At 33.7% G+C, this 27,372-nt stretch overlaps 12 protein-coding genes across 12 annotated transcripts; 5 read left to right on the top strand and 7 right to left on the bottom strand.

The window, feature by feature from the left end:
• Positions 1-145: 145 nt before the first annotated feature.
• On the bottom strand, positions 146-2,893 carry CHS2 (chitin synthase CHS2; the record flags this gene model as incomplete). Its single annotated transcript, XM_071054990.1, has 1 exon — positions 146-2,893. The coding sequence occupies one exon, from the start codon at positions 2,891-2,893 to the stop codon at positions 146-148; it is 2,748 nt and encodes a 915-aa protein (XP_070909683.1).
• A 936-nt stretch (positions 2,894-3,829) lies between these two features.
• On the top strand, positions 3,830-4,714 carry SCO1 (Cu-binding protein SCO1; the record flags this gene model as incomplete). Its single annotated transcript, XM_071054989.1, has 1 exon — positions 3,830-4,714. The coding sequence occupies one exon, from the start codon at positions 3,830-3,832 to the stop codon at positions 4,712-4,714; it is 885 nt and encodes a 294-aa protein (XP_070909682.1).
• A 1,186-nt stretch (positions 4,715-5,900) lies between these two features.
• On the top strand, positions 5,901-7,187 carry CSG2 (mannosylinositol phosphorylceramide synthase regulatory subunit; the record flags this gene model as incomplete). The annotated part of the gene is made up of 1 exon (XM_071054988.1): positions 5,901-7,187. The coding sequence occupies one exon, from the start codon at positions 5,901-5,903 to the stop codon at positions 7,185-7,187; it is 1,287 nt and encodes a 428-aa protein (XP_070909681.1).
• An 824-nt stretch (positions 7,188-8,011) lies between these two features.
• On the bottom strand, positions 8,012-9,301 carry CDS1 (phosphatidate cytidylyltransferase; the record flags this gene model as incomplete). Its single annotated transcript, XM_071054987.1, has 1 exon — positions 8,012-9,301. One exon carries the CDS (start codon positions 9,299-9,301, stop codon positions 8,012-8,014), a length of 1,290 nt encoding a protein of 429 aa, XP_070909680.1.
• Positions 9,302-10,006: 705 nt separating this feature from the next.
• On the bottom strand, positions 10,007-11,053 carry HMT1 (protein-arginine omega-N methyltransferase HMT1; the record flags this gene model as incomplete). Its single annotated transcript, XM_071054986.1, has 1 exon — positions 10,007-11,053. One exon carries the CDS (start codon positions 11,051-11,053, stop codon positions 10,007-10,009), a length of 1,047 nt encoding a protein of 348 aa, XP_070909679.1.
• A 463-nt stretch (positions 11,054-11,516) lies between these two features.
• Positions 11,517-12,200, bottom strand: PDX3 (pyridoxamine-phosphate oxidase PDX3; the record flags this gene model as incomplete). Its single annotated transcript, XM_071054985.1, has 1 exon — positions 11,517-12,200. One exon carries the CDS (start codon positions 12,198-12,200, stop codon positions 11,517-11,519), a length of 684 nt encoding a protein of 227 aa, XP_070909678.1.
• A 4,498-nt stretch (positions 12,201-16,698) lies between these two features.
• Positions 16,699-17,586, top strand: ATP3 (F1F0 ATP synthase subunit gamma; the record flags this gene model as incomplete). Its single annotated transcript, XM_071054984.1, has 1 exon — positions 16,699-17,586. One exon carries the CDS (start codon positions 16,699-16,701, stop codon positions 17,584-17,586), a length of 888 nt encoding a protein of 295 aa, XP_070909677.1.
• Positions 17,587-18,281: 695 nt separating this feature from the next.
• Positions 18,282-19,184, top strand: FIG1 (Fig1p; the record flags this gene model as incomplete). The annotated part of the gene is made up of 1 exon (XM_071054983.1): positions 18,282-19,184. One exon carries the CDS (start codon positions 18,282-18,284, stop codon positions 19,182-19,184), a length of 903 nt encoding a protein of 300 aa, XP_070909676.1.
• A 1,059-nt stretch (positions 19,185-20,243) lies between these two features.
• Positions 20,244-22,262, top strand: FAT1 (long-chain fatty acid transporter FAT1; the record flags this gene model as incomplete). Its single annotated transcript, XM_071054982.1, has 1 exon — positions 20,244-22,262. The coding sequence occupies one exon, from the start codon at positions 20,244-20,246 to the stop codon at positions 22,260-22,262; it is 2,019 nt and encodes a 672-aa protein (XP_070909675.1).
• A 359-nt stretch (positions 22,263-22,621) lies between these two features.
• CST26 (putative acyltransferase) lies at positions 22,622-23,821 on the bottom strand (the record flags this gene model as incomplete). The annotated part of the gene is made up of 1 exon (XM_071054981.1): positions 22,622-23,821. One exon carries the CDS (start codon positions 23,819-23,821, stop codon positions 22,622-22,624), a length of 1,200 nt encoding a protein of 399 aa, XP_070909674.1.
• Positions 23,822-24,309: 488 nt separating this feature from the next.
• Positions 24,310-26,013, bottom strand: TCM62 (Tcm62p; the record flags this gene model as incomplete). Its single annotated transcript, XM_071054980.1, has 1 exon — positions 24,310-26,013. The coding sequence occupies one exon, from the start codon at positions 26,011-26,013 to the stop codon at positions 24,310-24,312; it is 1,704 nt and encodes a 567-aa protein (XP_070909673.1).
• Positions 26,014-26,597: 584 nt separating this feature from the next.
• Positions 26,598-27,041, bottom strand: APC11 (anaphase promoting complex subunit 11; the record flags this gene model as incomplete). The annotated part of the gene is made up of 1 exon (XM_071054979.1): positions 26,598-27,041. One exon carries the CDS (start codon positions 27,039-27,041, stop codon positions 26,598-26,600), a length of 444 nt encoding a protein of 147 aa, XP_070909672.1.
• Positions 27,042-27,372: the final 331 nt, after the last annotated feature.

The raw sequence follows: 27,372 nt of genomic DNA, 5'->3' as shown, positions 1-27,372 counted from the left end.
ATTTGAATTATTTTTAAAATTTAATGTTGATATATTATGGGTATATTAATAATATATAAATTATTAGTGTTAGTTTAGTTTTTATTGTAATCGTTATAGGTAGAACAAACTCATTCTTTTCAACTTCATTTTGAATTTGTATTTTTTAGACTTGCTGTTCTCCTTTTCTGAACACATTTACTTTTGGTACTTTCATGTTAACATTTCTAGCAGTACCTCTTTGTCTCATATGGATGTATTTGACACCCATACGGAGATATTTCATGAATAAAAATGTCATTGAACCGACAGCACGGAATGCAGCTAAAGCAGCAACTGACCATAAAATAAAAATCAAATAACCATTATTGATACGCTCTGGAGGATAAGCTTGAATAATAGACATGATTAGAATCAAGTTCGAAAGCATCCAAATCATAACAATACGAGTTCTAATATCTCTATAGTAATCATTACGTTTTTGAGACTCATCGACATAGGTATCCTCATATTCAACCTCCTTTAAACGGCTTTTAATTTCTAAGAATTTTTTATCAACCTCTTGAGGCCAATCAGTCTCAACGATCTGTGTTCCATCTGGGCCTTGAACAACAATAGCCTTTGACAATTGCTTTGATTCCTGGGTCGAGCCTTTAGTACCCCACGAAACATCGTGTGTATTACAGAAGGCAAAAATTTGAAGTGTGCACGTGAATGCTGGAAGCGTCAAGAAATACTGAATAGAAGAACTGAAAATATGCCATGGATCCAAGTACATGAATGAACAGAAGGCATAAGAACCATAGGTCGATAGTAGGGAAATAACAACATCAACAAAAATATGATGTGGCTCAGTGTGTGAATGTAATGCCTTCACGGCAAATATAAAACCACAAATTAAAGAATAAGCAGCACATACGGTTAAAATGACCATAGATATAATGAATAATACCTTAGCACCTTGTGGTCTATTACCCATTGAGATAATAAACAAGCTCGCCAAATCACAAAATATCAAATATTTGAAGAATATAAATAAGGCTTCTCCATGCTTAATGACTCTATTCATGGAACCAGCTAAATAATAGAAGGTTAACACAAAGTTTGCTATCGAAAACCAGGAAAATGTCATCTGCACAAATTGGTAAAAGAACTCAACATGTAGGAACAACTTTCTTAAAAATGAATGCTTGGTTTTCCAAATCTGAAAGAAATGCAGTTGTGCATACAAAGCTGCAAACATTGCACCGTTCAGCCAACGCCTTCTCTGGGAAATAAACTCCGGAATATCCTCAGGAACATCAGTTTCACCAGTAGCTTCTTTTACGTACTTTAAAACCCAACTAGCGTCTCTCTTTGCAATCAGTTCCCAACACAAAATTCTATCTTCTGCAAGATACATGTTTGCAGTAAAGACGTCATAACTTGAACCTTCTTGAGACTCCCCTAAGAAATAGGAATTCAAAGGGCCAGTACCATCACTATGATTTTCCAAAGCTCTATACCTGTAAGCGGACAAAGCACCAGGCAAAACGGTGATGTAACCAAAAACACTCTCTAATGGTTTATCCATGATGTTAGATATTTTATACTCGAAATTTTGTGAAGCGACTAATGGATTGAGAAGTTTCATACCCCATTTACCCTTCATAGTTTTTATTTGACCAGCAGCACCAGCAACATTAGAATCCATATCGAATACCTTCCATAAGTGATAAACAGCAGTTGTATTCAAACGAGTACCAACATCGACCAATGTAACAATATTTGGTTGCAGTACTGGGCAAAAAGCATTGAAGAGCCATCTATGAGAGTTAATCTTCTTTTTGTTCTCTTCTTTTAAACAAAATACCATTTGGACAGGAACAATTCCTTGTGATTCATAATCTAAGTCTGAATTAATTGAAACTTGTGTTGTCAATTCAAAAATGTGTGCTTTAACAGGATCACCATTAACGGAAGCCTTTGCCATATCTTCTTGATAAAGACCTATAGCGGCCAAATAGTCTAGAGAACCTTGGTTAACTTTAGTTCTACCATCACTTATCAATATGACAGACACTTTTTTCCAACCATTTGGTCCCCAAACTGAAGACCTCTCACGGTTACATAAATGGGCAACATTTTTCATGATAGAGTGCAAAGTTCTAGCTAATGCAAATTTGTCTTCATTGTACATTGTAATACAAATTGCAATTTGACATTCTCTATTCATTTCAGCAAATCTCAAGCCATAACCCTCTGCCAGAAATTCATCAGGTTCGACAGTACAAGCAGTATATCTCATTTCGGTAAATTCCGGAGAGTCTCTTCTAGGAAGCGTATCTAATAACCCCTTAGGAATAGGATTATCTAATTTTAATATTGCCTTTGATTTAGCTAAAGGTACTTCATTGTCTCTTCTTTTCATTTCGGAATTTGCACGCCTCACATAAGGTTGACGGGTTGGGTGATTCAATTCGAATTTAGTCTCATTGAATGTGTTGGTAGAGAAAATTGTTGACTGATCATCATATGTATGCATGGAAATATCATCTTTATCTTTTAGGTCATCATGAAACGATAATGCTGTTGCTGTTGAAGAGGTATATTTAGAGCTCTGAGATGGGTATCTGTTTGGTGAAATATAATTATTAGTTTCGTATGGTCTCATAGGAATTGCGGTTTCAGTTGGCCTCATTGGTGATTGATGAAAAGATGAATACCTATCAACTACTGGTGAGTTATGAGCTGAGTCTCTGTAGAATTGATTTCTATAACGTCTTTCAGGGGAGTATCTAAGTGCAGCTCTTGATGGCGATTGTGGCAGACCTTGAAAATTTCTTGAGTTATCTAAGTCATCTTCACTAGTATTGGTATGAAATCTTGTTAGTCTTTGGGGAGACGAATCAACCATAAAGGGATTCTTCGTCATTTGTCCTTATTTTTACGTTTGTATACTTAAAGATCCTTAATCCCTTTAGTCTCTTAATAAGGAAGCTAATTTTTCAAGAGCAGCAATATTTTATAGAAATTAAACTGGAACAAACTTCGAATTCGTTATTTAAAAGTAACTGCAATCGAAATAAGGATCAACATGATAAAGGTCCTTCAGATTAAAAAGATCCATCAACTATTTCGTAACCTGCTCAATATATAAAATCAGAATTCAAGAAAATTCCTAATTAGGAAATCGGTAAATAAACTACAACTATCCCTCAGAAAAGGCGTAGGAAAAAACAGGCCGCTATTCGCAAAAATATAAATATCAATCCAGTATTCAACTCGGCATATAGGCATTGGAACCTAAAGTATACAGTAGGGTGTCGATAGTAACGTAAGTAAGCCCTTAAACTATATTTATTGTTTACTGTGAAATCCCATCATGTTACCCTTTTAGGATATTTGTAGTTTTTTATTTATATTTTTTTTTCTTAAATTAGTTGAAGTTTGATAAAACAGAACAATGAAAACCAATATGCAATTTAATCTCCTCTACACTGTGCAATTTTGTTGTTATTTGATAAACGTATTGTTGGCCATTCCATATGTACCATTTAAAAATGCGCTCGTGATTACCTCGTATGATATCATCTTAAAAATCCTTAAAATTTTAGCACATGAAGCCGTAAAGCAAACAAACTCAGTGGGGAGGAAGGTGTTGGGTGGATAAAGGGTGAGAGAAAGGTTGGGAGCAAAGAAACCGGAACTATGCAGGAATTTGTAGAACCTTGCATTGTCTACATTTTTGGCATGGACATCATTAGCTAAAACAGTATTCTTTATTAGGTTATCTATATAAAAATTATCGGAGTAAAGACATACTATAAAGAAACAATAGTTAGGAGCCAAAGGAAATCTTCTAAAAACAATGTTAAGGAATATTTCTCGTCTAAGCACCAGGTCTCCTTTGCTGAGAGGAACTGCGATTGGCAGGAGATCCGCTGTAGTAACTAGGTCCTTTAGTGTTTCTAGTACTATAAGAAATAAGAAGCCGTTAAGTAGAGTGCCATTAACAGGGAAACCACCGGGTGCAGAAGGGAAAGCTAGTGGAGTCGAAGCTACCAACTCAATTGAATTCTCTACTGGTAAAGCCATTGCACTATTTTTGTTAGTTGGAGGAGTATCTTATTACATCTTTTCCAATGAAAAGAAAAAGTTAGAGGCACGTAAGGAGGCTGAGGCTAACCGTGGGTATGGTAAGCCATCTCTCGGAGGTCCATTTACGCTTGTTGATGTTGACGGTAATGAATTCAACCAGGATAATCTCAAGGGTAAATTCAGCATTATCTATTTCGGCTTCAGCCACTGTCCAGATATCTGTCCAGATGAATTAGATAAGCTTGGAGAATGGTTAGACACCTTAGACAAGAAACACAACGTCAAGTTACAACCAATCTTCATAACTTGTGATCCCGCACGTGACTCACCAGAGGTGTTAAGGAAATATCTGAGCGACTTCCACGAAGGGATCATTGGACTCACGGGTACCTTTGACCAGGTGAAACACGCGTGCAAACAGTACCGTGTCTACTTTTCTACACCCCCAAATGTTAAACCGGGACAGGATTACCTGGTCGACCACTCCATCTTCTTCTACTTAATGGACCCTGAAGGAAACTTTATCGACGCTCTAGGGAGAAACTACGATGAAAAGACAGGTGTAGAGAGAATACTACAACAAGTACAAGCATATATGCCCGAGTCTGAACGTGAGAAGGCTAAAAACTCATGGTTCTCTTTCCTTCAGAAATAGATGAAAAAGAAAGGATTTTTTCTAACAGAGCAATTAAAAAAAATATGGATATATTCTTACTGAGCTAGAAGAAAAACAACAAATAAAACAATGACATGTAAATATCTTTCATGAATATATATACGATAAATAAAAAATAAAAACAAGTCTCTTCTTTTCCATTTATAGCTGCTATAAACTTGTTTATCAGCGTTAAAACCAGTAATATATCACTGCATACGTAGTAACGTAGCAACGGACCCGCCACTTTCTAAACGGAATGAGGTGATGAAAAGAAATTACTGTATGGTAATTGGGCTGCCACGCGCGAATGTTCTGCCCTTCCTCGAAATTTTTTTTAACTACCCAGTCAAAAGGAACAGTGTTTACCCGGAGTTTGTATTGGAGTACTAAAACGAAGAAGAAGAAGAGAGAGAGAGAGAGAGAGAAAGAGAGAGGCACACACGGAAACATGGTGAGCTCAGAGAAAAAAAGAAATTACTGGAAAATAAAAAAAAAAAGAGGCTGGGGGAACAAGGAACTCACGCGACATATAAGAGATGGATATATAATAATGAGGAGGGGGTGAATGAAAGCCGCAGAAGAACGTAAGACAATATAGTTCACACGCTCTCCAGAAAAGAACGTAGGAGGGGCATCTCTTTCTTTTTTTTTAACGTGGGAAGGGAAAACCATCTAGTGAAGTCAAAGAAGAGACCTCAGTCAGGGAGACAGGAAAAAACTTCATTGAAGCGAAAAAATTACGCAGTTGACGAACAACAAAAAAAACAACAAAAAACAACAAAAAAAAGTAGGAAGAGAGAGAGAGAGATAAAAAAATTAGCATCACTCTCGCTCTTTCTCTCTCACCCGCTTTTCTTTATATAAGCCTTTAAATATATATAAACTGGGAATGATGATATATATGAAAAACTCTAAGGGCACTATCTGATATTGTACCATTATTTAAGACTAAACAAAAGGTTACAAATATAAACTAATAAAGAAGGAATCCCTGAAATAAATAAAAAAAATATAATATAACAACTAAAAAAAAAACCCTATAATCCCTTATTCTATACTCGGGGAAGATAAACAGAAAGTTATTTTAAAAGAAGAGAATAAAAACTGCAATATAAGTTTGTGTTATTGTGAAGTAAACGATACAGGAGCAACAAATACAAAAAAAAAAAATAACAATTTAAAAATGTCTAATACTTTACTTTGGTTTACTGGTGTTCTTGGGTATGTGATACAGACGAAATGTATATCTACTATACAATCGCGGAAGGCAGCTGCCTCCAACGCGTCATTAGAGGCTTCTGCTTACAGTGCAGACACCCCAACTACTGGGACTAGTACACATATCTTGACGTTCTATCTAACATTTATCTATTTTGCATCATGGACGTTTTTGATGCCCCTGGCCAAATTGTGGAAAGAGTTGAGGCAAACTACAAATCCTGCTGAAGAGCTTGATCTGGCCACTATTGTCGAGAATGATCAGAACCCTGAACACAGAAATGCTAACAGGATGTTATTGGAGTACTACCAACGTCAACTGGATGCCGAATCCAAAATTGTCTCATGGAGAAATTTCTCCTACTTCATGAAGTTACTGGTGTTGACCTTTTTGTTAATGATCGCTATTGTCACGTACAATCTGGCTCTATCAATGTCTCCTGCCTTCGATGTAGCCTTAATTCAGAACATTGCCATCTTCGAGATTGTTACTTTATTATATGGTGTTTGCGGACTCTCTAGAAGACAAAACGTTTTTAGAAACTTCCTTATTATGTTGACTGCTTTGATCGGCATTCTGATTGTTTCATACACTAAGGCTACTTGTGACATGCTGTCAGGGAAACTATCTATTAATAAAGATACAGGTGAACTTTCTGATCCTTTCCTATTCGATAGATTGAAGAGTTCTTTATTGTGCGGTCTCGGTAATCTAACTATTGGCCCTTTTGCTGTTCTATGGAATCGTTGGTTTGGTAAGAAATCTCACCTAAATAGTGCTATTTCTAAAGAGTTACCGCAATCTTCTGTATCTAACTCTTTGATTAATCAAATTAATCAAAGAAAGTCTTCATACTCGGCCAACAGCTTTGTAAGGCAATGTACTCACTTGTCTTTTATCGGTTTGATTGGTATGTTCGTGCTATTTCCATTTTTACCAACAATTCCTACATCTAGCGAGACTGTTTCCATATTATACAGTGACAAGGCATTCTGGCTATCCTCCATGTTTGGGATTGTATTTGGTGTAATACCATTCCTAATTTCACTTCTGCTATTGAACAGAAATGCCGCACCGGAGTATATTACAACACTAAATCTAGGTTGTATCATATTTATGGGTATCAGCGATTGGATTAGCGAACCTACTCAAACTACAATTATCAGATGGGAAGTCATTGGATACATAATCCTGACAATCACATGTCTGATATTAAGCTACACCTTTAACGAAAGAAAGCTTACTCATTAGAAATAACAAAAACTAATAAACGAAACCAAAGTTGAATTATTTTTTTAACATCTGTACTATTTTTGCCCTTATTTTTTTTCACAATCCTCTCATCTATCTTTGAAATTTCATGACCATTTTTTCAGATAAACCATAGCCATGTCGTGCATGACCCAAATATTCATTTCTACCGATTTATTTTTATTCTATTTTAATGTTATTTTTATTGTTGCAATTTTTTTTTTTGATTTTTTCGATTTTCTTTTATTTAATATTTCTTGATCAAATGCCACATTCTTTTTTTCAGTTGTACTCTTCGAATCATTTAAGGAATAGTGTATATGCTAGGTTATAATTTACCAAAAATTCTCAATTCTCTATTAGAATTCTACGTGTTTAATTAAACCGTCATATATTATAATTCTGATTTTACTCCTAGTATATATTGGTTGTCAGAAGTATAAAATTGCATTCGAGAGATGTTATTCGAGAGATGTTAACTGTAAATTTCATAGTAATAAAAAAAAAGGTTTCCTGACAAATACTTCATGCCTATTACTTTCTTGCCTAGTAGTTTCATCACTATGTATCTTAATATTTATGTTATGACATCTTATTTACAATTGAAAAATAAATACAAAGAAAAATGGTTGTACATATTTATTTCATTAAAAATTTCATATTTTTTTTTTATTTTTTATTTTTTTTATTTTTTTCCTTAATCATAAATTAATTCAGGTCCTAAAGAACAACTCAAGATCCGATTAATTGTTTAATTGTTTTTCATTAATCTACAGGGTTGAGAACAAAAATAATAATTTAAAAGTCCAATTAGCTTCTCAAATTCAGAGCCTTTCAACACACTTGGAATAAACGTCTCCAATCGTTTTGAATTCTTTTTTATTTAATAATTCATGCTCATACAGTTTTTTACTTAATCTGAGAAGAACCTCGACGATTTGTCTTTCATCTAAATTGATTAGAATGGCAGAGATAATACTATCAACAGTAATTCCACGTTCGCTCACAAAAGTGTTGTAGTATAGGTATGTAAAAGATCCCATTAGAATTTGACAATCAATTCTATCAGTGATACCACCATGTCCTGGAATTGTTTGACCAAAGTCCTTAACCTTGAATGCTCTCTTCAAACCAGATGCGAAAAACCCACCAAATGGTGCAACTAAAGATGCAAAGGTAGCCAAATTTAAAGCGTGGAAATAAATTGGCTTAACGGTAATTACGTCGATACCGTATCTTTCAGAGATGAATGGAGGCGTTTTGTAATCTTGTTTGAGAAATACAGAGTTAAGATCACATGTCAAGTTAGAGAAAAAGTTTGTATTCAGGTCTTTAACAGGACAAGTTAGGTACATGTATGGAGACAACAGTCTGGTTAAGATAATACTAGCCAAAGCAGTAAAGAACCAAGCACCCAAGAAACCCTCAAGGGTCTTTTTTGGCGATATAGCAATCAGCTTTGTGCGACCTAAGGTAATACCACATAAGTATGCAAATATATCGTTCACAATAACGAGACCACAAGGCAACAGGAACCAGAATAAACCATTCAGAATGTTTTTAGTAACTAGGTACGCTTGAGCAACAACAAACAACATAACCATATGTGTGATACATAAAGAAGCAAATTGGAATTTTAGATGTCCCTTTCTTAGACTGCAAACGAATAGAACAACACCGAACACGTAGAAGCAGTAACAAATGAATTTATGATTGTCAACAATGACTCTCAATATTGGGTATCTGTAGAAAGCTGGTTCAATGAATCTGAAAAGAGAAGAACCTTCGAGATAGTAAATTGTAGTAATCAAAAAATACCAATTTAGGGTTTTAGTTAACGGTAGGTTTTTCTCTCTGCTAGAACCGCTTGTCACAGCAATACATTCCATAAATACGGCAATTTGACACAATAGGACTAAAAATACACACCAAATGTGACCAGAGGCTAGGACTGCAAAAAACCCACCGATCATAATGAATGTCCATATGGTTCTTATTAGAAAGTTATATTTTCTGCTTTCAGTTTTAGCTACGGTGGTCTGACCAACCGGCGAATTAACATTGGTTTCCACCTTTTTGGAACTACTCTTTTTGGATCCACTTTTCTTTGCCATGTTTTTAGATTATTTATATCTTAAATATGAACCTTATATTGCGTGGCCTTCAAAAAACTTCCAGAACTAGAGTAACTTATAGGACACCTTGAAGAGATGGCAATAGGCAAATATTAATATATATTATTGCTCAGGTCCTTTGTATTGATATAACGTTATACAATAAAATTAATATAAGACAGAGAATTGGCAGATATCATCATTTTTTCGTAACTTTATTTTTTTATGGAATTTTTTTTTTTCAGTTTTTCCAAAATTTTTCAGTTTCCTTGTTATGATTTTTTTTTTTTCACATGTTCCGATGACCTTTAACCAGTACGAGCTTAATCAATTAAATGGTTAAATCCACAAAACGTAGAAGGGGAAGTTCATATATCAAATATCTTATATTAATACAATTATAAAATCTATAGAAATGAAAGAAAGGCAAAAAAAAAAAGAAGATATCCAAAAAAGTGGTTCTATTTAGGTTGCACTTGCAATGAATTGAATAAAAAATCAGTAGAGTTTTTTGATAATGTACAGCTCCAAATGTAGTATAAAAATAAAAAAAATAGAAATTATGTCTAAGGGGAAGAGAATGTAATAAGATGAAAATAAAAAAAATCTTATAATAAAGGAATATAGTAAACGTAAAAGAGTTTAAGTTTAGCTCGTTTTAACCGAATTCTCTTTTCGAGAGATATAAGTCAACCTCTTATTGCTTTAATGCATGATGTAAGTAGCTTGGTTCTTTTTAGCTCTTTCTTTGGCGTCAATACCAACAGGCTTGAAGTTGTAGGACAATACGATGTCTAAATCTCTTCTATTCTGGTTGTTTGGAGTACAAACAATTTCACCTTCTAGTTCATCATTAGTTTCACAGTCCAAATCATCTGGGAAATAGAACACTGTTTGTTTCCAGTGGGTGTATGCAGCGTGGGCACCAGTAGAGAAAGTGACTGGCTTTTGGCCCTTAGGAGCTGGGAACTCAATGTCGAACCAAGTGATAACACCACTGATAACATCTTGTCTCTTAGCTTGCACCTTAAACTTGGCTTTGAAAGCTAGATCTTCGATTGTAACGGTGTTTAAGTCGAATTCAATCAACTGGCTTCGAGTAGTGTTGACAGCATTTCTTTCAACAGTGTCAACAATTGGCTCCTTCATGATTAGTGGGATGAAAGGAGAGTAGTCAAAGCCGTAAACATCATGCCAGTAGTTGATCTTTTCGTCTTTGTATTGTGAATCTTCAAGACCAGCTAAATGAATAGAACATTTATCTGGGAAGATCAAACCACCTTCAACCAAATAACGGTCTCTAGCATATAGAACAGTGTCCAACATGGACTCATAGAGCAAAAAGTAACCCATCCATTCAGAAATAATGATATCTACTTTTGGGAATGGCAACTCAACATCCTCTAGCTTACCTCTCAGTAATGTGATTTTGTCAGAGAAACCATTCAACTCGACCAATTGCTTAGCCATTTCAATGATGCTAGACATATCAACACCAATGACGTGTTTAGCACCATTCTTAGCAGCAAACATAGATAGAATACCGGTACCACAACCGACATCAAGGACCACCTTGTCCTTGAACATGTCCTTGTTTTGGATTATAGCATTACGGTAAGATAAAGTACGCACTGTATCTTGCAACATTTCCTCATGGATACCAAAATGGTCATAAGAGGTGAAGTAGTGCTGTTCAAACTGATTTAATTGCTGCTTGTCAGTAGCAGAATCATTGACTGATGTCTTACTCATTGTTCTTATTGTACTGTTTGTGGTAAGAATCTTTCCTTGTATTCAAATCTTAAATTGAGATGAATAAAAATAAATATAGTAGACTTCCACAACAAATGGATGAGAATTAATCCAGTATCTGGGATGTTATAGAAAATTTCTTCTTTATATAAAATAAATCATTAAGTGAAAGGGTTGAACATTAATGAGATGAGCTTTGAAAATTTTCCAAGTCTTAGAATGATCCGCAGTAAATCGATCCCTAACCTAACCAAAAAAAAAAAAAAAAAAAATCAATACAGCGTATAAAAAAAAGCAATTTTAAAGGTTTACCTAGCGTCTTCAAAGCGTTAGCATAAATCTGATGAGATATGCGGTGGGAATGTCTAATTAAAATGACCAAAAATTAATTAATAAATATTTTGGGAATTTTAGCTCTCTCTATATAGATTTACCATAAGCTATGAAATGACAGTAAACATTTTCATGGTGCGATTCTTACTACAGTCCAAGGGTCATTTTCTGATGGTCTCTCGTAGACGAATCTATCATGAAGACGACTTGGTCTACCTTGCCAGAACTCAATACGCAATGGCACAACTCTTAGACCGCCCCAGTAATCTGGGCAAGGCACATCTTCTGCGTCCTTAAACCTTTCCTCGTTGTTCTTAACATACTCTTCTAATTCTTCTCTATCTCTTAACACAGTGGATTGTGGGCTGGACCAGGCCCCAATCTTGGAACCACGAGGCCTGGTTTTAAAGTATCTTTCAGAAGTTTCACGGTTAACATGTTCAGAGAACCCTTCAACACGTACTTGTCTTTGAAGGTCTCTCCAAAAGAAATTAATTGCAACATTTGGATTAGTGGCTATGTCATGGGCTTTCCCAGAGGTCTTCCAATTCGAGTAAATAGTGAAACCTCTGTGGTCTAATTCTTTGAATAACAACACACGAGAGGATACTCTACCACTAGGCAGTTCTGCCGAAGAGAATGTGATTGATTCTGGTAAAGTTTCTCTGGGATCGTTTTTAGCCTCTTCAAACCATACTAGAAACTGTTCAATTGGATCTTTTCTCAATTGACCTTCTGTAAGTGTCAGTTTATCATATTGATACGTTTCTGGTGCAAATATTAATGGATTTTGAGTAGTTTCCTTTTCTGACATGTTTGAAGTTTATATATCCTATAAAACCTTTGTACTATCTGATTATTTTATAATTCAAGAAAATAGTACCTAAGTTCTACAATGAATCTGAATATAGTAAGAGTATATCAAAATACTCTATTTTAACATTTCTTTTATATGAAATATTGAAGAGCCATCCCACTACCCCTTCCCAAGAAATGGGATGCCGGTTTGCGTTTTCTCCCTTTACAGAGTTACTCACAATTTCGATCACCCGAAGTGGAGTGCAGTGCGAAGTAAAGAAATACTTTGGAATTTATCGATGAGTAATGCAAGAGATTCTGCATGTTACCATCATCCATTCTCTTTGAAATTCTAGAGTCAATTGTAATATGCGCACCCGTATTTCAATTAGAAGAAGTCATAGAAAGTTTATTATTTTCATACTAACAGCTACAAGAGATAAGAGAGTAGATCTTTTTAAGTAATATGTTTGAATGACTGTAGAGTGGAAAGGAACCACGGGTTATTTTTATTATAGAAAATAAAAAGGGAATTACCACTGAACTTGAAGTCTTTCTTTATTTTTATTCTCCCAGATTAAATGAGACCGACCCGCAAGTAGGAGTAGAGCAGACAGCCAATGATACTGGTTTAAACTATATAAAAAAAATATTAAATATCGTGATCATTTAGTTACGACTATTTTTATATCTCTTATACTTAAGAGAAAGTAAAAACTGTATAACAAATGACACAGATATGATTCTCTATCTGAACATATTCAGTATTAGTATCTTATTGATTAATGGTATAAAACCATTAACAGAGTAGAACTTATGAAGAAGAAGAAAGTGGGATTAGACCCTTCTTTTTATACAAGACCATAATGCTGCTACTTGAAAGCTATCAATAACTAAAAAAAATAAAAAAAATTTCATATATCGAGAACTACTTTTCGTAAGTGAGCATCAAATAATGGGTGCTTGATGACTTCTAATAACCACCACGTGATTATATTGCTATTTAGGTCTTTCATAGACAGCCAATATGATCATTGTCATTACCAACATGTATAGTCGTCAACATTACTATAAACTTTAAGGAAGAATAAGTAATTAACACTATCTCCATGTTGGAAAATGAGGCTTATTAAATAATGTTGATTCTTTTTAAAATGTAGTTTGGTGTATTTCATCCTTATATATGAGGTATTTTTACTTAAACATTACAAGTAGATTGCAAATTAATAATAACGATTGCAAATATAGAGCAAATGTAGTTTATCATTTCTATTTTACTTTTATATTTAGAAGATTTTCTATTATGTATTACTTGTTCTCTATTTCAACAGCAAAATTTACTTCACCTGTATTAGACTATTTTTATACCTTTTTTTCTCGGTAAACAAGAGAACTTCTATAGAGAAACACTTTTCAAAACATACTACATGTATTAGTAATTTTATATCCATAGTAAAAATGTCATCAGATTAAGCGACTGAGAAGAAACTTACTATTGCAACAATTAAATTATATTTTTCCTTTAGGTTAAATGGTTTTATTTTATCAACTTAAAATCATATGAACATAGTTAAATATTACAATTTATTGGTGCATCCTAACTAACATTTATTTTGATCCATGGCTCGTTGGCTTTTCAATAGTCACTTCTGTTTCATGTTTTTATATGATGCTATCCGATTATCTTGACTAATTGGTTTGTTTTCTTTTTGCTTTCAATGACAGTTTCTCGCAATAAATTCACAAATATTGGTGATAATTGCTTTCACATAACTATTAAGTCTAGAACTTGATAAAATGTGATTATCCAGATATGTTATGAAGTTGAATGCAGTAAAGGCTCTAGCTAGGACCAAGGATAATCTGGTGATCATTTAGTACTTAATCGGATTTGACAATGACTCTGTTATGACTTGAATTGTATTGAAAGACAATTATGTCATGACATGTTGACATCATTGAAGAGCCATTCAGCACCCAGACCCCACAGTACCCATTTCCATTCTTTATATTAGCTTAACAAGAATATTTGTCATGATTATAATTTCTTGAATCATGATAATTATTTTATTTGGGAGGCAGTATTTAGAATTCTAGTGTATTCAAGAAGGTCAATTACTAACTATGCTCCGTCGCTGAATTTATTATCACCTTTAAATTGAATGAGAGGACTGATAACGGCGAATATTACTTAACGAAGTAATATTTTTACCATAATCATCTCTTAGACTCGTTGGTGATATATACTTCAAGAACCGCTATGAATTTATATTTGTCATTTGTTGAGTAGCACTACCTTCTAGCATGTTTGAATGGAACGCCTTTTGTTAGTCTGATGAAATTGATTTTGAATATTGGCAGTCATTGGGCTTTAGTTCAAGCATTCTTCAATAATTATTTCATAGCTATAAAAAAGCGTCGTTCTTTTCATGCAATTATGCTAATAGTTTGTTATTCATGAATTGCTACTGATTATTGATTGGCTGTCATATTACCTACGCGGGAGACTTTTACTTAAAGGCTTTCTTATCTGGGTTATAGCAAATTGCATTTTAGGAGTGTTAAATAGCTAACGTAAAGTTTATTGGTTATTTAAATCACTCATTAGACAAGTATCTTGTTTATTAATTTTTGTTATTAATCCGGCGGCTAATGGGTTAGCTTTGATTTTTTGTTAGAGCTATAACCATACAGATATTCTGAATGGATAGGTATGACAGAACAACCAGTTAATAAAATTTTTATGTTGACCAATTCTTAATTGCTTATTTCTTTGACTATAGAAACGCCTGGTGACAGCAAATAATTAATAGGGTTCTGACGGCATCATTCTTTGATCTTCTTAAACCAGTATCACAAAATCTTTAGTAGTAGTAGTTGTATTATTAATGATTTCATGAGGTTGGTAAATGTATGCGTTTAGTGAATTTTGATACATTTTGTGAATTTTAGTCAGTAGCCTTTTATTCTTTTTTTATTCTCTTGTATTGAATGATATCTATTCAATTAATAGGGTTTATCTCTTTCTCAACGCAATATAGAAAGGTCAGGAACATAAGGTTGTCAGAATCTCACATGTTTTTTTTTTTCTAAGTAAAAAAAAATACAAAAAAATTCATTTACTGGATCAAATGCTATCACATATTTTTATCAAGGTCTAATCCCAAATATTAATATGTGGTATGTTAGGAATGGAATAAATATGTACTTTTCTTTTTGTGTTGTTCTCGTTGCATGGGGTTGTTACTACCCATAATACAGATCAAGAAATTGGGTTGAGCTAATTGGTTTTAAACTATGTTTTCAAAGCGAATGTGGAAGATAATATAATTCTATCCTATATACACTTTGATTTTTTTTTTAGTTGACTATATCAATTATCCTCTCCTTAATTTAATATATTATTTCGGTTGTACCTTAAAGCCATATCCTAAGCTATTTGTTTTAGCGATAAAGATAAGGCAAGGGACGCCGAATTTAATTTTTGGAATATGAAAATCCCTTCGTTCAATTAATATTCTGACTTACTACAATTTAAGTTCGTATAATTCCCACCCCTCACTTTCATGTCGAGCCCAACATAGTTAAATTGCAGAAGATCAGATTATTATTTTTTAAGCGGAGATTTAATATTATACTTGACTACTAACAACAGAATATATGAAATACTTGTTGTAGCTTTCATACGAATACGCGCCTATAACTATTTGTGCTCAGTGTTCGTAATACCTATTTCACTGAACGAATTCTTGTAATATAAAATTTGTAATGATATTATATACATAGCTTACCGCTTGTCACTAACTGATTTTGTTTTTTACTTAGTAACTATGTTCCACTATACCAGTGTTCTATTCACGTGATACACATCCAATCAAAAGCTAGAAATTATGCAGGTCTTAGAATACACCGCAGAACGCAGGAAGAAGTTCTCGCTAGGAGTGATCACGTGCAAAGAAAACGAGGTAGCCCATGTCCAAAATACTTCATCCGAGTATGAACAACAATGATGTTTGTGAAGAAACCGCTGTAGAGAGAAAGATACAAATTTTTATTACCAGTTCAAACCCACAGAAAACGGGTGGAGGGCCTTTTTATAGTTGAATAGAAAAGCCTGTATGCAGATTGATTTAGTTATGTTATTTTGAAATTTTGTTTTGCTTTCTGTAAGGCCCTTCCAATTAACCAAGTTATTCGTCCTAAGGAAAGGGAGGGAAAGTGTAACTTAATCCAATACCACAAGAGGTTTTTCTTGATGTTGTATTTTTCTATTACTAGATAATAACTTGGTATTTACATATTATATTTGTTTTAAAATTCAGTTGATTTTTTATATAACTTAATTCTCATCAAAAGGTGGTAGAATTGTTAAACAGTAAACGTTTTTTTTGTTTCTAGCCATACTGATAGGATTTTAAGAAATAACAAACATAAAAACTATCAAGTGGGAGTTTTAAGAAAATAACAAGTTAAATATTCGGAAAAAACACAAAGAAGAATAAGAAACTAAAATAATGTTTTCCAGAACTCTAGTTAACAGCAGCAGATCAGCTGCTTGGGTTTCTACCAGAAACTATGCTACTCTAAAAGAAGTTGAAATGAGACTAAAGTCCATTAAGAATATCGAAAAGATCACAAAAACCATGAAGATTGTTGCTTCTACTAGATTGAGTAAGGCTGAAAGAGCCAAAATTGCAGCCAAGAAGATGGATGAGACCGACAAGCAATTTTACAAGAATGCTGAAACTAAGGCTCTAGAAGACGTTGAGTCCCCAAAGGAGTTGGTTATTGCTATCACTTCTGACAAGGGTCTTTGTGGTGCTATTCACTCCCAATTAGCTAAAGCTGTCAGAAGACACTTGGCCGAGGCCCCAACTGCCGATGTTGTTGCTATCGGTGATAAAATCAAGACACAATTGTTGAGAAGTCATCCTGAAAACCTAAAATTCTCAATTAACGGTGTAGGAAAGGAGGCCCCAACTTTCGAGGAATCCAGTCTAATCGCTGACAAGATTTTGAACGAATTGAATGCCGGTGCTTACCCAAAGATTTCCATTTACTACAATGACCCAATAAGTTCTCTTTCTTTCGAACCAAAAAGCAAGCCTGTTTTTAACACCGAAACCATTGAGAAGTCTCCACGTTACTCCCAATTCGAAATTGACTCTGACAACCAAGTTTCTAGTGACTTGTTTGAATACACTCTAGCAAACCAAATTATGACTGCTATGTCTGAAGGTTACGCTGCTGAAATTTCTGCCAGAAGAAACGCTATGGATAACGCTTCCAAGAATGCTGGTGATATGATTAACAGATACTCTATTCTATACAACAGAACCAGACAAGCTGTTATTACCAATGAATTGGTGGACATTATTACTGGTGCTTCTTCGTTGGAGTAAGTGTAGCTCTTAAAATATATTCGATAATTGTTTCATACTGCTACTATATTCCAATAAATATTTACTTTAAAAAGGCTAAAATACTATCCATTCAAAAAAACATAACAAAATTAAAAATAGAAAATATATTCCCACAGACTTAAGTTCATTTTCCTTATCCTACATGTTATTACTATTTTTTGTTTGAAATATAAGAAATCTATTCTAGAGATAATGCAAGGGATCTGTATACTGTTGGTATTTTTTAGTTTAGAAGCTCAAAAATTCTTAATTGAATCAATCGACCCAATAAAAGCTAAAATAAAATGAAATCTAACAATAGCAAGCTCTTTGTCTATATCTATTACATAATAATTACTGTGTATATTCCACTATATTAAAATCTTACTGAAAATAAATAAAGGAAATGAATAAAAAAACACAACTTAACTTCAAGATTGTTTTATAATGTTGTGAGAAGTGATAAAGTGACGCTAAAACTAATATGAAACTGATAAAACTTGATGCCTTTTTTTACAAGGTCATATATTATAACAACTCCTATAGTTTTGATTTATATAAATAACTTAGCTTTAAAATATTACGGCCTTTCAATCTTACTTCTATTGATTTCTGGAATGTAGTTATGTAGCAATAATAATTATAAAAGAAAAAGTATTGTGATAGCAGCAAACAAACAAACCTAGCTATCTACTATGTTTTCAGTTTCACTATTATGGTTTGCTCTTAAAAGAGCACCAAGAATAATAGTCATTACCTTTTATTTTATAAACATATTTCTAACTGTATTTCTCTTGGTCGGATGCTATACTCCATCACAAATGGGCACATATTTAAGCAAATTGGAGTTTAACAAGGAATCACCTTTATTTCCCATGATAAAAAGTTCATTTAAACATAGTCCCAAAACAACAGGTTTAGAAGATATGGTTGTTAAAATGGGTTATTTACATACTTGTGTGGACGATATTCCTCGTATATACAATTTAAAAAATGATACGGCTTCAAGATATTGCTATTCAAGAAAATCGATTGTGGATGAAGACATCTACAGTGACGTAGTACTACAGTTATTTAATATCCCAGAAAGCACTAAATTGCCTAATTTTAATTCCACAAGCAATACGGTACACATTACATTGAATTTAATAGAGCTGGCACACATAGCATCAACAAAAATAATTCACCCTCAGTTATTAATTGCTACTATTGCTCTCAATTTGTTAATATTTTTAGGTATATTGTACTATCTCATCCCTTACCTCCCTTACAAACCGCTAGTTCAAGAGGTAAATATTGCTATATCAACCCTATTGTTACTGTTATGGTCATTTGGTGTAATGTGGGAACATGTCGCCAAAAGAGCAAATGTGAATTTATTGACCGTGGCAAGCCTAGGTATCGTGAAATCACATTCTGGTGTCAAAGCTAAAGCAATGTCTTGGACTATATTTGTTTTCTTGTTGACCAATTGTATCATACTATGGTCAGTTTATATATTAGACCGTCGCTTGCAAGAATCTGAAGTAAACCTAGACTTTAGTATGAATTACAGCTCCGATTCCTCATCAGCCAACGACAAACGCTCATACAAATGAAATTTAAGGTTAACTACAGTTATTTTCAACCTCAGACGCAAGACTCATACAGGCTCAACCCCCTACACCATCGTCGACACTGACACTTACTCGCAGTCAAGCCCATCCACCATTCTGGTCACCAATGGCTCTACTATCGTGACTGAAGTGATCCCCTTCTTCCCAACAGTGCCAAATAATTGCTGTTTCTCTCATTTACATTTCTTTCTTTCTTTCTAGTGGGCCATAGTTTTTTATTTCAGAATTTGTTCTGGGTTTAGATTTTCTATAAATTTACATAGAATAAAAAGTGTTCGCGATGAACAAACTATACGTTAAAGTCTTTTACAGTAAAAATATGTGTGTGATTATTGTAATTACATAACAGAAATTAAAAAAGAAGAAAGTGAGCAATTCAAACACAGGAAATAGCTATTTATTTACTATTTCAGTGTTATAAACGCGAGACTGGAAAACCTAAGAATTTCAATTCGTTTTCGAGAAATTTACATAGTTTTTGCGTCTTTTAGGGTGTTTCCTCTGGGGGCTTCTCTACGCTCAGTTCGTTTCTCGAGGTGAATGCCAATTGAAAATTGCAACAAGACGAATTAATAATGCATAGTCGCATTACAGTGGTGAAATATATAATCATTACAAAATAAAATAACCTAAAAAAGGGGAATTCATATTTTCTTAAATACTCACTCTATAAGTTCTGGATAAATAACTAGTATTTCTGGTATCTAATTCGATTTGCAGGATTTTAGAACAGGAAAAAGAAGGAAGTGATACCCTAGAAGAAAAGTTTAGTCTATTCCTATTCGTTCGAGTTTTCCTGCTATTAACAACAACAGAAATAGAAACTGCTAGTATTACTTTTTAACGTAACGTATACTATAGCTCTAGTGATCTTTTCTTTTGCTTTTACTTATTATCAATACAGTTCTCCCTATTCCCCATTTGAAGTAACTTAATATTACCACAAAAAAATATATCATTAAAACTAGCTATATTTGAATTTGCAATTCTATACTTTCTATTTGGATAGTTACCAATAATAATAAAAAATAAAGAACTAATATGCCCTCTCCTATTAAACTGTTAAATTTTATTGTGGGTCGTATATTCTGGCTGCTATTCAGAATAGTGCGTATTGTACTATATCCAATACATGAACTTTTGTCATGGACACTTGGTGGCTGGTTTGAAAAACTTGACCAGGAAAATCATATTAGAGAAGATTTGTATATTATTCCTTACTTCTTCAAAGCTATTATTATGTATGCTTGGTCTGTGAGGAAAAGAAGATTTCAATGTTGGTATCAATTCGAAGAGCAAGTTGAATCTAACGGTCACCGTTTGCTTATTTCATATCCAAGGCCTCTAAAGGAAAAGGGTGAATTTGAACTAGAAACCTTTTCTTATAAGCAATCCTATGACATTGTCTTAAGGTTGTCATACATTCTTCACCATAATTATAATGTTCAAGCCGGTGATTATATTGGTATTGACTGTACAAACAAGCCATTATTTATGTTTTTATGGTTAGCCAGTTGGAATATTGGTGCTATCCCTGCATTTTTAAATTACAATACCATAGGTAGCCCTCTAGTTCATTCTTTGAAGATCTCTAGTATTTCTAAAGTATTTATAGACCCAGATGCCAGCAAATCAATCAAGGAAAGCGAAGAAGAAATTATGAATGCAATTCCTGGCATTCAATTGAACTATCTAAACGAGACTGAACTGATGAATATTCTAACCGATGCCAACTCACCAACCTTTTTGCAAGAACCTGAAATTAGATCACCAGCTGGATTAACCGATTTCAAACCTGCCATGTTAATTTATACTTCTGGTACAACTGGTTTGCCAAAGTCTGCTATTATGTCATGGAGAAAAGCTCATGTTGGTTGCCAATTGTTCGGTCACGTTCTTCATATGAGTAATGAAAGCACGGTTTTTACTGCTATGCCTCTTTTCCATTCTACAGCTGCTCTGTTAGGTGCATGTGCTATTCTATCTAAAGGTGGATGTCTAGCCATTTCACATAAGTTTTCTGCTACCACTTTCTGGAAGCAAGTTTGTATGACAGAGGCCTCTCATGTTCAATACGTGGGTGAAATTTGTAGATATTTGCTAAATTCTCCGGAAACTAAGTGGGAACACATGCACAAGGCCAAAGTTGCTTATGGTAATGGTTTGAGACCTGATATCTGGCAAGATTTTAGAAAGAGATTTAGTATTGAAGTTATTGGCGAATTTTACGCAGCTACTGAAGCACCTTTTGCTACTACTACATATCAACGCGGAGAATTCGGAGTTGGAGCTTGTAGAAGCTATGGTACAATCATTCATTGGTTTTTACAATATCAACAAACTTTAGTCAGGGTTGATCCTGAAGATGATTCTGTGATCTATAGAAATGAAAAAGGATATTGTGAAGTTCCAAAAACAGGCGAACCTGGTGAGATGTTAATGAGAATATTTTTTCCAAGAAAACCAGAGACTTCATTCCAAGGATATTTAGGAAATGAAAAGGCAACCAAGTCAAAGGTCATCAGAGATGTTTTCAGGAAGGGCGATGCATGGTATAGATGTGGAGACTTACTCAAAGCTGATAAATATGGACAATGGTATTTCTTAGATAGAATGGGTGACACCTTTAGATGGAAATCCGAAAACGTTTCTACTATGGAAGTTGAAGATCAATTAACTGTTGCTAGCAAAGACAATATTGCGCAGGTTGTTGTTGTTGGTATTAAGGTACCAAAATATGAAGGAAGAGCTGGATTTGCTATTATCAAGTTGAAATCAACGGACTTTACCCAGGAACAGAAAACCCGTCTATTGAATGATATTTTAGCTTCTCTAAACCATAAACTACCAAAATATGCTTTACCTTTATTTGTCAAGTTTGTTAATGAGATCAAAATGACAGATAATCACAAGATTTCCAAGAAAAGTTATAGGGATCAAAAGTTACCTCATGGACTAGATGGTAATGATGAAATTTTCTGGTTAAAGGACTATAAAATCTACAAAACCCTTACCGACGAAGACTGGAAGGAAATTGAAGATCAAAAGGTTAAATTATGAAAATTCGGACTTCATGTTTAATTTAAGGGAGTATAAGATGTCAATTTTTTCGTCTTGTTGTCATACATTTACTATTTATACAAATATGTTCAGGAGAACAAATAAAACAATATGCTCTACTTTATACTATATATAATATTATGCTCTTACTAAGTATTATTAATGATATTATGCTCTTAATTAGTATTACTGATGATATTATTAAAGTTATTATTAAAAATTAATACATAATTGGAATATTACAGATAAATTTTAGAACAGCCATACTGATCACGAAAGACAACGTCTAATAGCGACTTCTTATTAATGATAAATATAGCCTTGTCGAAATATATTTTCAAGCAACCTATTGATAAATACTATAAGATATGTTTCCAAAACCAATAGAAAACATATACGAAAACAATAGGGACAATGAAAACAGGGAAAAATTCATAGTTTTTAATGCTGCAATCAGCTGTTAGTGATTTTTGGTTCTTCTTCTTGTTAGCAAAAGTTCCGTGTTCATAAAAGTATTCCATAAGATCATCTTTTTCTTTCCATAGTTTGTACAGCCATTCGGTGAAATCTAATTCATCATCGATGGGGATATCATCAATTTTTATAGCACGGACATAAATACTCACTAATTTTGGATACTTACCCCGTAGAAAGATATTCTTCAAGGAATATGCATCCTGACCATATTCGGTGTGGTGAATACCAGAATACCCAATCGTGATGTCATACACAACATCTACTGTATTTCTTAGTTTCAGTAGACAGAACCTTAAACCAGTGGATCTTGGCATTAATACGTGACGATAAGGGGTTCTACCAATTTTTTCCGCATAAGCTTCGTTGACCTTTCTTGTATGTGCGCTCAAATTAGTACCTTCTGGGAATAGTATTAGATTATAAGGCCAGTTAATATTCCTTTTATCAATAGTGTTTGTGTCCCAGATTTCCTCACCGTCAGGATTAACAGAAATAGGTTTCTTACCAGCAAGCGGACCACAACCTCTCGAATCAGCGCTTATGACATTCAGATGGTTGCTCATATTGATCCTGTCTTGGGCCCATTTTCTATTCATAAAAATGAAGTTGAAGTTTTCCATACCATAACCTAAAACAGGTATTTTCCTCAAGGATTTCTTCAACATTATAAAAATATTAGAAGCAATGTCTCCTGTATAAGCTAACCACCACAAAAATACCCAATCTGTATATATTTGGTGGTTACATATGGTAACCGATTTGGTAGACAAATCGGCCCTTAATCTTCCTGTACTCCGGTCCAAATAAAAAGTCCCATCCTCAATAGAGTCACTATCAGTTGTTATCTGAACTTTACAAGGTGCCACAATTCTTAAGATTGAGGTTAGAATAACAATAAACTGACGTTTTGTATAATTTAATAGTTTTTGCTCCTTAATAGTATGATCGCCAAGACCAAACTTAGCTGCTAATTGAATACCAAGCAGTACCGTGCAATCAAGGAAAAAAGCAAATAAGGAAACAAATGGTACAATGATTCTTCTCACTATTCCTGTTTGACCACGCTCTTTACGCAATGCCATTTCGAATTCTTGAATTACAGAACAGTTCTCCCTTAATTAATTTGTTGTACTTTGAGTTAAATATACTTTTTTGGTTATCAATAGCATTAAATGCAATAACGAACTAACAAATAAAATAATATTTCTATCAAGAGTGTCTAAATAAACAATTGGGATTTACATCAATGGAAACCTAAAAGAAGGATGCCTACATTTAATTTTGTTCTTCTTTAATCATCTCCCCTGGAAACTATACTTTATCATTTTAAACGTCATTGTCTCAAGTTACTGTTCAATATAGTATCATATATATTATAATATATTTATATTTATTATAATATATTTATATTATTATAATACGCTTACATTATTTATATATACAAGTTTTATTTGAAAAGAAAAACTCCAATGATATATTGTGTCTTGTATAAAGGGAAAAAAATGCCTAATATATTTACAGTTTCTTTGCTCTCTTGTTAGTTTATGTAATTTTTAAAATGATAACACTCTTATTTCTTCTTAGGTTTCTCTAGTACCAACGAGATTGCTGTATTACAACTGGCTAACAACTGCACAAAATTTAGAGAGTTACCTATAGTTTCGTCAACAGCTGACCAGGATTCGATGTTACCAGTATTTGTGCTGTCAATCAGCTCTTCAGAATTGTTATCCATTTTTGCATATCTAAAATTTGGAGATTGAATGGTTTTAGATACCATTTCAGAAACTTCAAATTTGCTATTGCCTGTTGAATATAAGAGAGATTTTTCAGCGTATTGGGTAATAGCAGATATGACAGTGTTAATTGCAGACTTCTGCATTAAATTTTCAGCGATTTCAGGAGACTTCATGAGTTCTACTAAAGAGGGAATAGTCTTGCAGAGAGCAATTCCTTTCCCTGGAATAAACCCATTGGCTAATGCATGGCATAAAAAGTTGTTGAAGAGGTTATCCATTTGATTTCTTCTTTGCTCAATAATGAATTCATTAACGGCGCCTACATGTAGGGTAACGCTCTGTTTTAGTATCTCACTCTCTTTATTTCTTAAACTCTCAGGCAATTCATCATTATAAATAAAAGTCTCTCCTGTTGTAGCTTTCAAGGATGTCACTGAACCGTAGTATTGATCTCCTGTAATTTTGCTAGGCACCAATTCACTAAAATTTGGTGAGTAAATGCTATGAATGCCATTTGGTAGTTTTAAAAATTCTTGGAGATCAACATTTTCTTGCAGAGATAAGTTGTTATAGTCCTTACTGTAGTATTTTATAATTACGGTACGGTGTTTCTTATTTTTCCTCTTGCATTTGTTATTGTGTATTGTAATGGCAGCCAATGCATCACCCACACACTCTCCAGTAACAATCAGTAACAACTTTTTATCAATTTGTTGTAGATAATGCAGAGTAGGTAATATTTTGTTAGCCTCCCTTAAGGTACCTTCATATGTCAGCACACACATTTCCTCATCGACTGATACTAGTTTTTTCTGTGGTAGGTCGAGAGATCTTAAATATGGCTCGTTATTGTCCATGATACCTGTAGACAATTTACAACCTTTTGTAAATTCAACATCATCGTAGGTTTTATTACCTTTTACGACTCTTATAACATCATCTGAGACAAGATTGTAATCTAAGGCACCCAAAACTTGAAGAGCTGAATCATAATCCTGCTTGCTATGCACAAGTTTACGGACCAACGTTTTGATATCCTGACTGTCTGTCACATCTATTTTATTAGCTTTCAGATATTCCCTGACATGATTAATAGCGATTTGAAATCCTAATAAGGTATCCTTAACCGGATATTTGTTGTAGTGATTCATCAACTCATAGCACAACATAGTACCCAATGGTGATAAGTTGGCACCATGTATATCCAAAAATAATCTGAGACCTATAGTGGATAGTTTTGTGTCCCTACTCTGGCCAGTATTGCCTCTCTTTATCTCATTAACTGCATTTGAGTCCATATAATCCCTGACTAGTTTCTGAAATCTTACACTATCATGGGCAGATACAAACTGAGGAAGTTCCTTATATTTACTCTTGTAGAGGATACTTCTATGATCTGAACTTGTTTCTAATATCGTATTCAAAAGCTGGATCCCTTCTAGCAACTCCTTCCGAACTTTAACAGAATTTAGTGAATATACAGGAGTATGTAATGTCTTTAAACTACGTCGTAGTATCAACTCACACTTTCTCATCTTTAATGACTACACGCCAATGAAACTGGGGCAAAGATATATATTTATATATCAAATTAACACAGACCTCAGCAGCTCTTAGTCAATGTTGTAGTCCAATTAAAGAAGCTGTCGTTATTATAGCAGTATTTAACCTTTAGCAGTCTTATATATTTTTTTTGTCATTCGATAATATCGTTTCAGTATACTAAAAATCAAAAACATCTAATTCTTTTCGAATAGAAAAAAATTATAATAGATTAAGGCAAATAATACATATTACGATACAAATATAACAAAAAGCTAATATTGTTACTGTTGGATTCCATGTGAGCCATACTTGCTTATCCTGGAGCCAGTGAGTTAATTTGAGCTGTATTTGTGTAAGACCCCTTGTGGGTTGCCAAAAGCAGCACAAATTTGAACAATCGATCAACAGTTCCATCTATAAACAATTAAATAAAAGGTCCTTGGGTATTAATTGGGATTAACGTATATTTGATGGCGTTCAATTCCATTAATGTTACAATTAGATAAATAATATTTACCATAGGAAGTATATGATGGATACAAAAGTTTCATATTACACTTGTTTTCTTACTCTTTTAACTCATCTCAACATCTTCTTGAATTGGAGGAATCTCTTCTTCTAGAGCTTCATAATTACCAGCCTCTATCTGCTCTTGTATTTCCCTAAATCTCTTGGCTTCTATCTCTTTGAAATGGGTCTTATGTGGATCATTAAGCCGTATGCCTTCTAAGAGTTCGAACTTCTGTCTGCACATGGGGCACAGACCTTTGGAAGTAGCAGTGTCAATCCATCGACTTATACAATGAACGTGAAAATTATGACCACATTTACCTGCTACAATAGCACATGATTCACCTGGATATTTACAGTTAGGGCAAGGAGCATGGTAGCTTGCTCTACAGATACCACAAACATCTTCGTCATCATCGGCTTCAACTATTGATCCATCATTAGTGGATCGTGGAATGTCCCAGCTCCAGCTGTAAACAGCATGTACCTCTTTGAGCTCAACTTTCATTGCAATATTACTGTTTGTCCTAGTATATGTGAACAAGATCAATCACAATACCATGGTTTTGTGTTTTTGACTATTGGTTAGAAGTCTTTTTTCTCCTTCTTAATGAGGCTTATTGTTACCTCAGAAAAGAACAAAATATATGAAGAAACACAGTCTAACTATATAATATAAAAATAAAAAGTAGCTTTTTAAGATCTTTATCTTATAACTTATATTCAAGGTTTTAGATAATGCTAGCAATACTATAATACTTATATATTAGTCCTTTGTGTACAAAGGCTTTAGGCGATCGTGATAAAATGGAAAGAAAAAAAAATTGAAGCTATGGTAT

This window comes from Nakaseomyces bracarensis, assembly GCF_045282275.1.
Source record: "Nakaseomyces bracarensis strain CBM3 chromosome Unknown Scaff13_0, whole genome shotgun sequence".
Taxonomy (NCBI): Eukaryota; Fungi; Ascomycota; class Saccharomycetes; order Saccharomycetales; family Saccharomycetaceae; genus Nakaseomyces; species Nakaseomyces bracarensis.
Note: the sequence above shows the minus strand (reverse complement) of the source record. Positions and strands in the feature narration are given on the sequence as shown.